The sequence below is a fragment of the Zootoca vivipara genome, chromosome 9, assembly GCF_965207765.1.
Source record: "Zootoca vivipara chromosome 9, rZooViv2.hap1.1, whole genome shotgun sequence".
NCBI lineage: Eukaryota > Metazoa > Chordata > Lepidosauria > Squamata > Lacertidae > Zootoca > Zootoca vivipara.
This window is the reverse complement of record NC_142592.1, coordinates 45,268,324-45,284,804: the sequence shown is the minus strand read 5'-3', so window position 1 is coordinate 45,284,804 and position 16,481 is coordinate 45,268,324. Positions and strand designations below refer to the sequence as shown.

Sequence of the window (16,481 nt, the reverse complement as noted above, 5' to 3'; positions counted from 1 at the left end):
ATGAGCCCATTCCCCAACCTCAGAGCTGAGAGAGCGCAATTCAGTGTCGGAAATCCCATTCAAGCACCCAATCTGTATTTAGTAATACCGTGTATCTCTAATACGGAGATAAAAACATCAATGTGAAAGCCCAAGGATACAATTAAACCCCTGAAACCTGAGCAACTGGCTGCTGCCATTTTCATTCCTACTTTCCAAAGTAGGAAGTTCAGGCCATTCTGTTGTGAGTTGTTGCTCAGAGTGCAATTTTGTGCATGTTTAGCGTGGCTTACTACAAAGCAAGCATGCACACCGTTGCAGTCTTTGGGTCACTAGGCAATAAACAAAAAACTTCCCTTGCAGCAAATGCTGCACCCACCAGTGGTGCATTGCTTCAGCGCTGTGAATTGCTAAAAAGGCAGTGCTGAGGCAGAGTAATTAAATTTGATTGGCAGGTGAAATGACTGGCTGTTTATTACTTGGGAAGCGTTTTGGGGATCCATGCTGCTAATCAGCTAGGATCTGCTGCAGCAGGTCAGGTAGCTAACCTCTTGACAATAAAAGAACACCCAGTTCTTTCAAGGAAACCTTGGTCTCTACACGTTCAGCTCTCTGCAGCAGCTTGAAAGAGATTTAAGTCCACGTGGGAGCTGTTGGAATATTAGAGAAAACCCTGCAGTACCCTCATCTAGCCAGGTCTGTTTGCCAAGGCCATTAATGAGCATCATACAGAAGTTCAAGCAATCACCCCCTTTGGCCACTGCAGCACAAACATTCATTTGACAGAGCTGGTTCTTGCACATGGCTTCAATTCAAGTCACACTTTAGGCTATGGAAGATTATAAATGGTATCAATTAAATTAATAATGGTTATAACTTTTAATAGTTGCTGCATTTAAAAGGGCTTTGAAAATCTACCTGTTCTAAATGACTCTTAATGGGGAGAGAGAGAGAGAGAGAGAGAGAGTTATAGTCAGGGAAGATTTGTAGCTCAACGGAAAAACATGTTTTGTATGAAAAGGGTCCCAGGTTCCAATCCCCAGCCTCTTTAGGGGCTGGGAATGTCTCCTGCCAGAAACCCTGGAGAGCCACTGCCAGTCAATATATACAATACCGAACTACATGGGCGACTCTGCATGGGGCTGCTTTCTATGCAATGCTGCTGTTTTAATAAGCGACTATTGAAACATTTATTTCCACACTTGCAGATTGAAGCTGTTCAGTCCAGGGGACACTGGATCAGATGATTCTGCTACACATCAGCTATACACACTTTAAGGTGGGCAGGGCTGATCATAAAATATTTTCTTTTCCAAATTTGTTTAGGGGCAATCTCACTACACATATTAATTATACAAAAGGGACAATGCTTTAATATTATTATTTTTTATTCCTTAGGTTCTAAGTATATGAGATTCAATTTTGATCCATCTGCCAAGAACAAAGATGTTGGCTGTGCCTTCAAGCTGCGATTGCTGCTGCTGCTGGCTGGCTGCTATGTTCAGCTCTCTTCCTCTGAAAAACAAACAGAAGTTTCAATGGAACATTTGCTGCCATCCCAAGCAAAAGCAAACACCATGGAACAAATAAGCATGGTCACAACATCTGCTCTCCTTTCCACACATAATACCAAATGCTGGTTCATGTACAGTCAGAAGATAGACTTTCTGCATAACAGAAAGCCTTATTAAGAAGGATGCAGCCAATCCTTAGTTGATCTAAACTTTAGAGACAACACAAGTATTGAACTCCAAGCAATGTTAATAACGTAAGAGCTTGCTGGATCACAGTGACCAATCAGATACCTGTGCCTTTGTAAAGAAAACCTGTGGTTTGTAAGCAAGAATAAGAAACTGACCATCTGTAATGTAGCCTTGTGTACAGACACAGTTTGAAAGTAAAACAGAAAGCTGAATCCTAAGGAATATACAAAATCCATAAACTGGTATTGGTCTCCCCAACATAATCATGTCAACACTTTACCAATGTTAACTATATGCCATACTTAAATTCTGCTCAGATCCAAATTATATCACTCCTATGGCATGTACTACTTGGTCACCATCTTATCTGTAGTTATGATGCAAACCAGATGGCAACTAGCAACGTGACACAGAGAGAAATAGGCTGGTGCATAGACACCATGCTACAGAATCCTGCAACACTGCATACAAATTCTGCCCATTTTGGTTCTACTCACCGTTGGCTCTGACTGGTCTTTCCTATGAGTTAATAGCCCCATATACACCTGACTTACGGGCTTGACTCTCTTACACATCACAGCAGCCCTTCCCAACCTGGTGCCTCCCCTGATGTTTTGGACTACATCCCCTATTGGCTTCAATCAGCAGAGCTGTGCTGGATGGAGTGGATGGGAGCTGTTGTCCAATGTGTCTGAAGGGCACAAAGTTGGGGGAAAGCTGCACTGCACTCTCCTGTGGCTATATCTGGACGAAACGATCACAGATTGCAGAAGAATGAAAGCTATCCTCCCAGCACACAAGCAGTTGCAAGTTTCAGGCCTAAGCTTAGCTAGAAGAAATGTGAAACTCTTATTACCTTCCTCTTCTTCCTCTTCATCGTCGTCATCATCATCTTCATCAGAGCTGAAAGTGCCATCTGGCAGGCTGTAGATACGGATGACTTGCTTGTTGGGGTCTTTCAAGATGAGGTACTTGCCCTCATCCAGTTTCATGCAGATGTCAATGACACAGCGCAGGATGCCCCAGGCATTTTCCATGCTTAGATTAATTTGGCTGGCAAATTCATTAGGTTTGAACTGCTGGGTGCCTAGGATCACATGGCGTGCAGAGTCTTTCACATGGTACCGGGAAACATACCTGACAAAAAGGGAGAAAGAAGACTTAGAAAGTGCAATGCTGTAGTCCAGCCCAGCAGCTGCAGTAGGACTACAAAAGAATAGCAGGCTAAACAACGGACTGGTGTGGTGCGGTGGTTAAAGAGACTGAGCTACAAATCAGGGTTTGAATCTTGCCTCTGAACTCACTAGGTGACCTCCCCTTAGGAAAGTTGCTCTCGGTCTTCCTGCCTGACTTGCTTTACAGCAGTTTAGTCCTGCTGGCCACATGACCTGGAAAGCTGTCTGTGGACAAACGCCGTCTCCCTCGGCCTAAAAGCCAGATGAGCGCCACAACCCCATTGTCGCCTTTGACTGGACTTAACCGTCCTGGGGTCCTTTACCGGGTTGTTATAAGGATTGTGACTAGAAAATGCACGCATGCCCTTGACAAATGTTGAATATTATTAACGTGTTAAAGACCCATCTCAGTAATTTTTAATCCAGACAAAGAACCTATGTGCTAGCCCCTTCCAAGAGGTAAAAGACTCACTTAGCCCAGGAGTTAAGACAGAGATTGAATCTCCACACATATAGAAACCATTCTGAAAATGCTTTTTAAAAAATACATTGAATTTTCCATACGGCTCACCATCGCCATCTAGTGTCACATTGTATATTGCACTTAAAACATTTTATTTGCAGCTGTATAGCTGAGTCTGGACAAGGGCCAGCTATATCCCAAGCTATTAGCAGAGAATTCTGCATATGAAGAGGTGCTGGCCAAGTTTTAGAGCTGAGAATATTTAGAGCTTAGAATAAATACTTAAAATATTTATTATAGGCCACCTTTCAAAGAGGTGAACAACGTAAACATATCTGTAAAATGTCACAATGTATTAAAATTTAACCTTGAAGAGCAAGCTTCTCCCCCAAAACTTATTTCCCTATTGTAGTAACCCCCCCCCCAAACAAACCAAAAACTATCCACACTATTTTGTCTCACCCCAGTTTAAGATACTCTGATCCAGCCAGCAGCGCACAACATGTCCAGCGAGCAAGTTTGTAGCTGTTGTTTTTCAGCTCAGTGGCAATCACAGCTCCTCTCTGGGAGTCCAGTTTCTGACGCCAGTCCACTCCATTACAATGCTAGAAAAATTAAGAAAGGGTTAGGGTTGTACACAGCATCAATTATGGCACACTGTGCCAAGTCAGGATCTGGCTACGAAGATGAAGATTTCATGCAACTGATTCCAAAATTATTTGTGATGCTGGAAAGGAGGAACCCACTCCTACCTAATGTGGCAGAAATTCAATTAGTGAGGACCTACAGATCTTTTTCCAGCATTGACCAAAGATTCAAGAAGTCAGTGACTCCCTTGAATTGGATGGGATGAGGGAGAGGGAATTCCAAGGCTATTACAGGTAATCAGAGTAAACTATGCCACTGTTAGAGACAGGCCAGCGGAAACAAATGATGTCCACACAGAAGAACCTACATATCTGTTTTTCCTTACCCTTGAATCCCATTCATTCAGTGTTTTTGTGTTGATGAAAGATACTTCTCCATTGGCTCCAGTCATCACTCCATCGTGTTCACAGCGTACAATCAGATCTATGTCGTCTCCCAGCTTCCACCTCCGGTACCTACAACCAAAAATGTTTGTCAGCAACCTTATAACAAAAGATTCACATAAGCACAGTATATACAGGTGGCAGCAATGGGAATTTTCATGGAAGCTGCAAAAAGTCTGCAAACCACACCTTGAGGTACTGTGAACTCCCAAGGTCTATTCATGTGTCAGAAGCAACAACTTACCGGTATGCAACGGAAGCCACCTCATTCTTATCCATATCATCTTCCACAAATGGGTTTGGATTGGGAAATTTGTATTTTTCTTTCCCCTGTGAAGACACACACATGCAAAAACTTTTATCAATGACATCAGATTACACTGTCAGGAGAGTCATGGCAAGCTTCCAGTGCTCTGGTTTGAGAAACATTAGCCACTGTCTTGGTACCAAGCCCTTCCTCGAATTTTTCAAAAACATGGCTTTGCTGTGGTATCCTGTTTACTAGCAAGACACTTCCCCCAACAGGAGTATTCTGTGGAACTTCCTAATAGCCATACAACTCTATCTGGAGGCCCTATAAAACAGAAAGTAGATGGATGTTATCTTCTTTCTGCTTGCTGAGACAGATCACTCCCTCATCAGCAGGAAGTTCTAAGTGAGCATAGCCAATTTCTTTCCGAAATTCTCTGCAAATCCATTACCACTTTCAATCTTACCATTCTCAGACACTGCTGGGAGAAGTTGTGGTTGATGTAGGTGGCTTCCATAGCAAGGTTACGGGGTGAATTGAAGGAGTTGCCCTCATCCTGTGGTGGTTCATTAGCAGTCTCACTCACGGTCAGGAGGTCTGAGGATATAGCCAAACATATATGGAAGTTCAGAGGGTTGCCCCAAGAGATAACCCCAACAGCTTCACTTCCCCAAGCACTCCATTCCCAGCCACCACCTGTCCCCCTTCAGTTTTGTTCTGTATATACAAAAACACTCACCAAAATCAGAATTGTCCCTCTTATCAAAGAAGAGTTTGGATCCAACTCTTTGGACAATGATGTCCCAGGAATATACAGAACGAGTGCAAGCCATGAGGGTAGCTAGGATGGCATCTGTAGCAAATACATTCCCCTGAGTCTTGGCCAACTGTGCATAAAGAAAAGTCACATGGATGAGAGCAAGAATCGCTGCACAAGCAAACTAATATAGGCTGTACCACTCTCCAAAGTTGTATCTGTAGCATTATCTGCTCTCTGGGGCACAGGGGTAGGGAACCTGTGATTCCAATTCTCATTAACTCCATCCAGCATGGCCAATTGCCAAGTTTGATAGGAAATGTACCCCAACAGAATCTGGAGGGCCACAGGTTCCCCATCCCTGCTGTAGAAGATGTTGTCAAAACCCTGCTCTCCTAGATTACCAGTGGCATTTGCATCCCATTCTCTAGCAATTAAAATCCAAGGAAAGGCAGACAGAGGAGTCCCAATGAATGCAAGGATTAGATCTGCTCTCCTGCACGTCAATTCCATCGTTAAGCCAAAAACTTACTCCCCTCAAAGTTAAGAACTTTGATAGATGAGCTGGGCAGAAACATAAGAAATAAACACTTCTACTTGCCTCATTTATTAGCTGGGTTTTGTCCTAGCATATCTCCAAGCTTCACAGCAAATTGCAAAACATATAAAGCCTCTCTGAAAACTCTCACATCCGACCCATTCTCTCCACCATCCCAAGTACAATAAATAGGAAACTCCTCAATACTAAGAACTAGCTCAAAGAGAAATGTCCTGCAACACTTTTGGAAGATGTTCTGACTTGGGCTTTAAGGAGTCTCCAGAAAAGGGAATTCCACTGTGTGTCAAAGCTATGAAGATCTCCTTCCTTCCCCCTGCTCTTTGCACAGTCAACTGGACACACTCTTTTCTAGTCCAGTATGCCTGGCTGCAATTTCTAGTCTCAGTCTTACTAAGCAATATTTTATTAGATTAGCCTGCCTTGCCCAGTGCAGTACCATTTTTAAGGACTTCGTAAGAAAGGTATCTGAAGTTACAAGCAAGCGAGCACTCCCCTTTTAAACTGAAGTAACAGCCATGTACGTATAGGACAAACTACAGAGGCATATTATACCTTGCGAATGACTGGATCATCAGTAGTAGTTACGGTATGGAAGATGCGCTTGATGCTACGAAGGGTCTTTTCATTTCTTGTGGTGATGCGGTCAAAGGCTTTGTCATAGTATTCCAGGGCCCCACAGCACTCTCTGCAGGTACAGTACAAAGAAAGGATGATCATGATTTGTTCTCTCAAGAACAAAGGATAATAAAAAGTGGACTAATGGGTTCAGAAATACTCATGAAAAAGAAACCCAAGGATCATTAAGATCCCACGGCACCTTTAAGGTTCTATGCCTCTCCTCTGACCCGTCAACCTCTATAAGCAGCAATGCCACATTTTAAATCATCCTTCCCTAAATGATGCCCTCCAGATATTTTGGAGGACAACTCTGATCACCCCTGACCACTCTCTGTGCTAGCTAGTAGGATCTGGAGTCTAACACAGTAGATGGCACTAGGTTAGGGAAGCCGCTCAGAGTGGCAGGGGCAACCCAGTCAGATAAGGGAGCTCTGAACCAGATTCATTGACAAGCTCCAGATCCTAACAACCAGTCATATATTCCTGTTCATATCAAAGGTCAGGGATAATTCAGGCCTTGTTAACCAAAAGCCATTTTATGTCCAGTTGTCAGCACTCAGAAAGCATACAAAAAGTTATATAATGCCCAGCAAGGCAAAAATTCTGGTTAAGGCTGTCCTGACGTCTAATCACAGTTTGTGTCTTGGATCAAGAGATAAGCATACTGTATTAGTTAAACTACTTGGAGTTCTTCTAAAAAAAGATACAAACTGTTGGCCCCAAACCTTCAGCTGTCTCAAAAGACTTACATGTCCTGAGGGTCTGACACTTCCAAATATCGCATCTTCATCAACCTAGGGAAATCCATTTCCTCCTTCACCTCCCAATCACTGCGAACTTCAACAGAGGAGTCACGGGGTTTCTGCCATGCAGATAGAATAAATAGAAGAGACAACACATCAGTGTGTAAAATGAGAACAAAAGGTGAAAGGGTGAGGGGAAAGTCAGTTGCAAGACAGGCAGCCAAAGACAAAGAGGTTTACCTGAGATTTTTGGTCCCATTTTTGTCTCACTCCAAACTGCTTCTGAAACTTCTTTTGGAGACGCAGTCTATCTCTGAAATGACAGAAAACTGATAGTCCCATCAAGGCAAAGGAGCCTGCTGATCCCAAACCCTTTCTCCAGAGTAGAGAAACTGGAACATGAATGGCTAACTACAAAAGGGTTTTCTGATCTCTTGGGTCAGAGTTGCTGAACAACCAATAAGATAATGTCATTCCACAATCCATGCAACAGTAATAAAAATTTAAAATATGTGACAGCAGAGTCTGGGAAATTTGGTAAGCAATTTGCTTTTTCAGGAGATTCAATCAGTTTGATGAAACAAGCTCTGCTGGACTATTGCTAAACTGCATGTTCTCCCACAAACACAGCAAGCTTACCTCTCCTTCTGCTTGGCACTTTTAGGGAGTGTCTGCATGTTAAACTGAAGGATGTTCCGGCGGTCCTTATCTCTCCGGAGGTTCCTCTGAAAGGAAGCACTAATGTAAGCGAGACAGCATGGAATCAAAGGGCCTACCTAGCAAGCAATCCTCCAAAGGATTCCTGCCCAGTATTCACTGTATTGCATGAGTTACACTAGGTGTGAGGAACCTGTGGCCCTTCCTTATGTTGCTGGACTCCAACTCCCATCAACCCCAGCCAGTATGGCCAATGGTGAGGGGAGTTGTAGTTCAACAACATCTTGATAACCATTCCCATTCCTGGGATATGCTGTGAAAAGCACCACTAAGTGTTCCTGGGAGGCATAATAAGCTAGTGTGTCACCAAAACCTGAAAAGGGGGAATCACTACTTGATAGCCATACACATTCCAGCCCAAGAACAACAAAAATGAAAAACCACAAGGAGTCTCAAACTTGCAACAGCTTGTTTGAAAAAGATAGTTCTCAATGACTGGGTAATGGGAGGGGATACATCTTCAAAATCCCATGAGACTGTCCATTAATGACAGGGATGGGGAACCTGTGCTCCCCTTTTCCAATCTTGTATTGATTCCAGCTCTCGGCCAGCATGGTTAGTGATGATGGGAGCAGTAGTCCACGGGTAACTAATCTTTGGCCCTCTAGATATTACTAGACTATAACTCCTATCATACCTGACTATTGGGCATATCAGCTGGGGCTGATAGGAGTTGTTCCAGCTACTAGAGTTATAGTGCAACAAGAACAGGACCGCAGGTTCCCCATACCAGATTAAGGGGAAGGTTGTCTGTTCCCTCCTCTATCTGTCTCTCTCCCCTCAAAGAGTATCAACTGGGACAGACTAGCTATATGGCTCAAGTCTAATCTCTTCAATCAAGCCACACCATACCTGTGCAAACCTCATGCGATTCCTCTGGTAAGCTGTCTTTTGTGTCCGTGCCGTGTCCACCAGTTGGAAACTGGTTTCATCTTCCTCATGGAAATAAGCATACTGGCTTCCTCCACCAAACTGGGATGAATATTTATCTGGGAAGACAATTGTCTCAGTCACCTTGAGTGCAAGACTGGGATTTCCTAGAAGACCAAGGACTAGAACCGTCCTCCTTTCAAATAGGAACTGAAGGAGAATTATATTAGTGTAACTGCTAAGAACAACAGATGTGATACAATCATGTTCCTTTGCCCAATGGTAAATACCATGGCTGATCTCAAAACCAGATGGAGATTTCCTCCACTACTGCTGTAATCAGTGCAGAAACACGATGTGCCCTAGTGTTCTGCTTATCTGTAACGTTGATTTGCAACTGCACCTGTGATTGCATTACCAAATTCCAAAACTTACTACAGTGGAACCTCGGTTTATGAACACCTCGGTTTATGAATTTTCGGTTTATGAACACCGCGGACCCATCTGGAACGGATTAATTCACTTTCCATTACTTTTAATGGGAAAGTTCGCTTCAGTTTATGAACGCTTCACTTTATGAACAGACTTCCGCAACCAATTACACCCATGTTTCAGTTTATGAACGCTTCAGTTTAAGTACTTCACGGACCCGTCTGGAACGGATTAATCCACTTTCCATTACTTTCAATGGAAAAGTTCGCTTCAGTTTATGAACGGTTACTCCGCGGACCGTCTGGAACGGATTAATCCACTTTCCATTACTTTCAATGGGAAAGTTCGCTTCAGTTTATGAACGCTTCAGTTTATGAACAGACTTCCGGAACCAATTGTGTTCATAAACCGAGGTACCACTGTATTTGATACAGGCAGTAGAAATCTGTTTAGGGAGAGTAGGTCTTAATGTTGCAAGCCAGAGGTTACACAGTGTACAGTATACATGTCAAGTATCTCTTATGGCACCCATGGACGAATCAATGAATATCCCTTTAAAAATTCATAGTGGATTTTGTGAACTTGCCTCTTTTCCTGCCCTTTCAGATGTAGCAGCCATTTCGTGTTATGCCACACCCCAACAGCAGCCACTTTGTGACTGGTGCCAACTGCACTCTCTCAAAATTCCAAATGTGCCCACCAGCCCAAAAAAGTTGTCAACCCCTATAAGCAGTGAAGGAAACAGAGGAATGCAGAAAAGCTTACGTTCAATGCAATTCTGTCTTGTAATGAAATGCAGGAGAAACTATAAAGCACCTCTCCTGGAAGTTCAGCTTTAGTATTCTTATTGTATAGTGGTCAAAAGACAACAATCCTGAAGGAGTGTTTCCATCCCCCCTGTTCTAGCCAGACACTGAGGGCCTTCTTGCAGTTCCCTCACTGCGAGAAGCGAAGTTACAGGGAACCAGGCAGAGGGCTTTCTCGGTAATGGCGCCTGCCCTGTGGAACGCCCTCCCGTCAGATGTCAAGGAAATAAACAACTATGTGACTTTTAGAAGACACCGGAAGGCAGCCCTGTTTAGGGAAGCTTTTAATATTTGATGAATCACTGTATTTTAATATTCTGATGGAAGCCACTCAGAGTGGCTGGGGAAACCCAGCCAGATGGGCGGGGTATAAATAAATAAATCATCATCATCATCATCATCATTTGCCCTAAGCAAATAACAAGGCCTCTTCAGCCAACAGAGACATAATGCCAACTTCATATACCGTGCTCACTGGCACCTTATTATGACCTGATCTTCCATATGAAATATATCAAACAAGAGCAATCACCATCATACTTACTCGTATATCGCTTATCCTGGTAAGTAGCTCCTGTCCAGTCTGCAACCTGGTAAAAATAAAAACAATGAGGATATAAGGCTGCTTTCAAGCATGCCACAAACTCATTTCAAAGGATTTTCAACAGAATCTCAAAAATTATTTCTCCAGCCAGCTAAGTTTCTGAGTGTACTCAAAATATTAAGACATCAGGATCTTTACTTGGGGAGAGATAATGAGCTGATGTACACATGACCCTGGCCGGTGTGTGTGTGTGTTCTGTCCACAACTTAGCTGTAACATGCAGAATTGCTTATTTTGCAATCTGCTGGAATCCCACTGGAAAGTGTCTAATGCTCTTGCTAAACAGTTGTGGGGATTGGTAGCCAATGGAAGCAGACATTCTCTATATGATGGCAGCTACCCATCCTTACAGGGAATGTACTATGGTAAACAACACCTGAACCACCCATTACACTGCTATAATGTTCTAAAGGGCTAGGAAACTGGAATTGTCTTAAGACAATTATTAGCCAAATTTCCCCCCAGGTCCAGACCTGTATGCCTTAACACCATCCTATGTCATGAAATACATTAGGTCAGATCTTGCCAATGATTCATGATTCAGATGCCCTTTTTAACCAGGCAATGTAATGTAAGCCAACACAATCCAGCACTGAGATGAACTGTACACCTCAGCTATAAATTCTGTGAAGCCCAATAGGGACCAAAATGATGTTCCAAAAATTCACTCCCTAAAAGACTTAGGACAATTTCACTCATGGTCTTTTTGCCCTGTAGGTAGTAGTGTAGGAACTGGGCTCCTGAAGCACATGGTAAGAGTGCCTTTCAAAATCTAGCCCTTAATGGAAAACAACAGCATAAACAATGCAGAAAAGCAGTTAATAGAAATTTCTGTGCAATGGTGTGTGAAGAAGTACCTTTCCCAGCCGATCTCCTTTGCTGAAAGGTTGATAAGGCATATCTTTGAACTGCTCTGGAACAGCACATGGACCCCATCCTGAGGGATTATCTTGGATAACGGGAGCCTGGAACTTTGCCATCTTCTATACTTCTAGTGAGAAAGGAGGGGGAAGAGAATAAGGGGATCAAGTAACTATAAAACAATAGTGCTTATTCTAATAGTAGGATCAGCTAATACAGTCAAACCTCGGTTGTCGAACGTAATCCGTTCCGGAAAACCATTCGACTTCCAAAAATGTTCGACAACCAAGGCACGGATTCTGATTGGTTGCAAGAGCTTCTTGCACTCAAGTGGAAGCTTGTTTGAAAACCAGAGCACCTACTTCCGGGTTTTCGGTGTTCGGGAGTTGAAATGTTCAAAAATGGAGCCGTTCGAGGTTTGACTGTACTTGTTTTTAAGGAAGCAAGAGACACACACAGTTTTTTTTTAAAAAAAAGGCCAGGCCTTCCCGTCACATCCTTAAAATTACTGACTGACATATACACACTTCTATGGAAGTCCTGTAGTTTATTGCTGCCAGGCTACTGCTTAAATAACAAAACTGTTCTCAACATATTCATATGCCTATATAGGGAGTGGGGGAGGGGGTTTATTGGTTTGTCTTTTCATTTTGTGTTTTTTTCTTGTATTTTTATGTTCCATATTTTTATGTTGTGAACCGCCCTGAAATCTACGGATGAAGGGCGGTATAAAAATTTAATAAATAAAATTCATGAAGTGCTGACTGAATGGTTTTCATCATAGTTGTGCCTTATTAGCAAATGATTTTTAGCTGTATTTATATATAATTATACCCATGCTCTCTTTCTACAGCCAAAGATGAAAAACTGGTTGCAGACTGGCTGTCTCAAAAGATACAGGTAGGTAGCCGTGTTGGTCTGCTGTAGTCGAAACGAAATTAAAAAAAAAAATCCGCCCAGTAGCACCTTAGAGACCAACTAAGTTTGTTATTGGTATGAGCTTTCAGCCAGCTAGGTGACATCTAGCCCAGCCTTTGCCAACCTGGTGCCCTCCAAATGTTTTGGTGTACAACTCCCACCAAGCTCAGCCAGTATGGCTGTCCTAAGTCGCACCAGCTATTCTAAAACAGACCTGTACTATCTGTGCTCTCTACACACAGGCAGCAAGTGAATTATAATAAAAAAACCTTGCTATTTCGAAAATAAAAACGTCTTTTAAGCCATTTCAGTTATGATAAAGAGCCTAGTTTCTAGATACCTGTACAGTACTACCGGTAGAAACGCATGTCATTCTGCTTCCCCCACTTCTAGACTGAGAGCTTCATGAAGTATTCAACCCTTTAGAAAGAGTGTGTGTGAGAGAGAGATGGAGAGAATAGATAAGGGGAGGGAGATCAGCCCTGAACAAAGTGTCTTGCTTGCAGGGCTCCTCGTGGGGTGAACCAAGTGGGGCAACCCACCCTTCCGCCCGCAGGCTTTTTTTCTTCCCCACCAAAGAGATGTCAGCAGCAGAGATGGTAGCCAGAAACTAGGCCCGAGCCCTTCAACGGGGCAAAGCGTTCTCTAGGTATGATGAATGAAGGCAGGCGGTGCACGAAAGAGGCGACAGCCCAGACAATGAACCCAGCATCTGCTCGAAGGGGCCTGTTCCGAGGGCCCAAGGGAGGCGGAAGGGCCCTTTCAGGCCCGCCCTGCATCCGGACACGGCGCAGACCAACGAAACGTGCTTGAAGGCCGGGGCGGGGGAGAGAAAGATGCCGGCATCCTTCGTCGGCGAGGCTCCCAGACCAGCTCCAGGCTCACCTCTCACCTGTACGGCCCAAGGAAGGACCCGATGGCGACGGATTCGGCCCCGGTGGGGCGTCCAAAACTACGAAACGCGGCCCTCAGGAGCACAGCAGTTTTGCAGCAGGCTCCCACTTCCGGTCCGGCCGCACTGCTGTGGCGTCATCACGCCGCGACGCCAGAAACGCCGTAAAAGTGGAGAGAGGATTCGTCTGCCTTGCGGCCGGCAGGGGAGCCGAGCGCTCTGTTTCCCCGTAGTAGGCTAAGCGGATGTTCTGATCATAGCTGCCAAGTTATCCCTTTTTTAAGGGATTTTCCCTTATGCTGAATAGGCTTCCTCGCGAGAAAAGGGAAAACTTGGCAGCTATGGTTCTGATGTGGCACAAGCTGTCGTGGTCTATAGAGCTCACTTCCTTAGATACGCGAAGTGGTGTCCTCAGTTGTCTGGTTCATATTTGCACAAAGAGAGGGAGAAATCAAATAATAAGGTCGGATGTCAGTGCAGCGCTAAATAAATGAATTGTTTTGAGACAATCCAATCGGGCAGTGCAATACTGTGCATCCCTACTCAGAAGTATTGAGTTCGGTGGGTCTTTAATTTGCTGCATTTTTATTTTTATTGTTCATCGTCACAGCACTTTGTAATTTTAGTACTGTAGTTTATAAAGATCGGCTCCAAGGCAAGTAGACACACCTGGAATTGTGCTGTAAGTGACTATATTTACAACAGTGAAAATGGGTGCTAACGCTTACCATTTTAGCACAGATTTCTGGTTTGGACTGGTTTGGATTTCTTCTTAATTTTTCATCCCCAAATTAGAAGTGGGAACTGCTCACAGAAGTCATTGGAGAATTCTCAGATTTGAATATAACTGATTATGTTGTGGGAGCAAAGAGAAGGATTCCTGCTCTTATTCTGGTCATATTTTGGGTGATATATACATGTATATATATATTTTTATTAAAAAAATAGTATAGGCTACTTCCCTCTCTGGCTCTGCCCATCATTGTCACTGGCTCCCTCAATCAATTATACCTCCAGAGAATGCTGCTGGGGTAGTCCAAAGCTTATTACAAAGGTTGCAGGAGAAGAACCTGAGGGATCAGCCCAAAGCCTGATCTAGTCCAGCATCCTGTGGCTATCCAGATGTCTCAATGGGAAGCCTAAAAGCAGGAGCCAAGTGCAACAGCAACTGCCCACTTGTGCTTCACAGCAACTGGTATTCCAAGGCATACTGCCTCCAGTACAGGTAGAGAGCATAGCTATCGTGGCTAGTAGCCATTGCTAGCCTTCTCCATGAATTTGACTAATCTTTTGCCATCCATGTTGGTAGCCACCAGCAGGTTAAGAAGATTAACCGTGTGATTCTAACCTTGTTCAGGAGTAAATCTGACTGAATGTAGTGGGTTAGGATTGCAATCTTAGTCACTGACTGAGCTCTGTTTTGAACTTTCGTATAAATGAACAAAGAACTTGTAATCAATTTCTGCATCATGAAGTTGCTTCATCACTAAGCCCATGTTACTTAGCATTGTCTTTTCTAATTGTAGGAGCTGATCAGGGCCTCTTGCAGAAGATGGCTGTGTCTGAAGATCCTTGATGTGCTTTTCCCAGGCTCTGATTAATTCTTTTACCCAGATACGAAGTGTGTGTGTATACTTTGTGCATGGGCGTAGCCAGGGGGGCAGAAAGGGGCACCTGCCCCCCAATCAAGTTAAACAATAGGAATACTAAACTAACTGACCAATCACGTTGGTTCTGTCCCCCCTAACAAAAGTCCTGCCCCCCATAACAAAAATCCTGGCTACGACCATGACTTTGTGTGTGTGTTTGTGTTAGGGGGACTGATCCAGGCAAGTGGGGAGAGGATACTAGAAGGAGTAGTGTGCACAGCACTTGCTGAAAAATACAAATGTGCCTCTGGACCTAAGAAAGAAGGTGACCCCTGCAATAAGGAAAAACCAGTGGGACCAGGGCTGGTCTGAGACATTTTGTTACCTCTGGTGAAGGACAATTTGACATCCCCAGTGCTGGCCTTGTCATTAGGCAAAGTGGAGTGGCTGCCTCAAGCACTAGATGTTGTTGTGTTTTGATGACACCAGCAAAGGCAGGCCACCTCTCTGAGAGAGGGGTAGGGGGAAGAGGAGCACGGAGGGCTTTCAGACGCAAGGCAGCCAGGAAGGCGGCCCTTCCCTCCGACGCCCGAATTGAGGCATGTGCCCACCCGTAGCGCTAGGGGGCGGCGCTTTGGGGTGCCCAGGCTTTTATGCTGGGAGAAAACCCGCAATAAGCCATTGCGGGGTTCTGACACGGACTGAGCAGTCATTTTTGCTGATGTTCTTCCACTGTAAATAGTATGCACAATAAAACTCTGAAAGACAAGACGGAGCGGAGCGTCTTTTACTCAAGAGTAGCCGCAGCCATCTCTGACATGTTTGTTGAATGGAATGGGCTTCAACTTCTCCTTTGCCCCAAGCAACACAATATTTGAGTATTTTCATTTATTCCTATCCTGATTCTTTGGGCATATATACTGCTTGAACAGTAAAGGGCTCCCCTTCTCCTCACTGGCATCAGCTGCCAGACTGACATTGATCACACATCAACTGGTGTGTGTGGCTGGTGTGTGTTTTGGCATCTGGGGAGGTGGGCCTAGCTGGATGGACTCTGAGCAGCTAAACAGGATTAGTGCTGAAATACCCTATGATTATGTAACTGCTTTAGGTATTCATTTTTGCCCACATCTATGCTTTGCAATGTATGAGCACACCAGAAGGTCCCAGGTTCAATTTCTGACATCTCCAGTTAAAACTGAGAGAGACCTCTGAAGTGTTGCTATCAGCTTGTCTTTGCAGCAGTGTAACCTGATGTCAAGCTCGTGAAACCCTTTAATTCTGCATTTTCGTTATAAATATGTTTTACTCTGTTTAAAATGCTGAGAGCTTGTGTTTTAATTTCGATAAACTGGCTGCATTTTATGATTATATGATTGTCACCGCCTAATTCTATTCTGAAAGCTGCTTTGATTAGCCTGTGCAAAAGATTGCAGCCTCTGTTATGTTCTCTGCTCACACAAGCATGGGATTCCCCCCCCCCATCGCCTTCCACCTCTGCCTTGCCACTGTAT

At 44.0% G+C, this 16,481-nt stretch overlaps 1 protein-coding gene and 1 long non-coding RNA gene across 10 annotated transcripts; one reads left to right on the top strand and one right to left on the bottom strand.

Annotated features, from left to right (window-relative positions):
* Nucleotides 1–1,349: 1,349 nt before the first annotated feature.
* On the bottom strand, nucleotides 1,350–13,511 carry EIF3D (eukaryotic translation initiation factor 3 subunit D). Of its 9 annotated transcripts, none has more exons than XM_088676693.1 (16): nucleotides 13,372–13,511; nucleotides 12,827–12,906; nucleotides 11,565–11,698; nucleotides 10,648–10,693; nucleotides 8,848–8,984; nucleotides 7,918–8,003; nucleotides 7,519–7,591; nucleotides 7,285–7,397; nucleotides 6,470–6,602; nucleotides 5,341–5,488; nucleotides 5,068–5,198; nucleotides 4,596–4,681; nucleotides 4,294–4,423; nucleotides 3,783–3,925; nucleotides 2,539–2,819; nucleotides 1,350–1,494 (listed from the first exon to the last, which is right to left on the bottom strand). In XM_088676693.1, exons 3-16 carry the CDS (start codon nucleotides 11,685–11,687, stop codon nucleotides 1,481–1,483), a joined length of 1,644 nt encoding a protein of 547 aa, XP_088532819.1. In that variant the 5' UTR covers nucleotides 11,688–11,698; nucleotides 12,827–12,906; nucleotides 13,372–13,511; the 3' UTR covers nucleotides 1,350–1,480. The 9 variants fall into 9 exon arrangements, with proteins under 9 accessions (XP_088532819.1, XP_088532821.1, XP_088532818.1 ...); XM_088676695.1 differs by having other exon boundaries at nucleotides 11,565–11,695; XM_088676692.1 differs by having other exon boundaries at nucleotides 13,379–13,511.
* A 44-nt stretch (nucleotides 13,512–13,555) lies between these two features.
* On the top strand, nucleotides 13,556–15,736 carry LOC148684624 (uncharacterized). The gene is made up of 2 exons (XR_015951735.1): nucleotides 13,556–13,939; nucleotides 14,905–15,736. It is a non-coding gene; the product is annotated as an uncharacterized LOC148684624 (long non-coding RNA).
* Nucleotides 15,737–16,481: the final 745 nt, after the last annotated feature.

Bases quoted from the DNA above. Each gene is read 5' to 3' on its own strand.
- EIF3D (XM_088676696.1), bottom strand. From the start codon at position 11,687: ATGGCAAAGTTCCAGGCTCCCGTTATCCAAGATAATCCCTCAGGATGG. The intron at 4,682-5,067 runs GTAAGATTGAAA...GTGTCTTCACAG, and splicing joins CCCAGCAGTGTCTGAGAATG to GGGAAAGAAAAATACAAATT. The intron at 3,926-4,293 runs GTAAGGAAAAAC...TAATTTTTCTAG, and splicing joins TGAATGAATGGGATTCAAGG to CATTGTAATGGAGTGGACTG.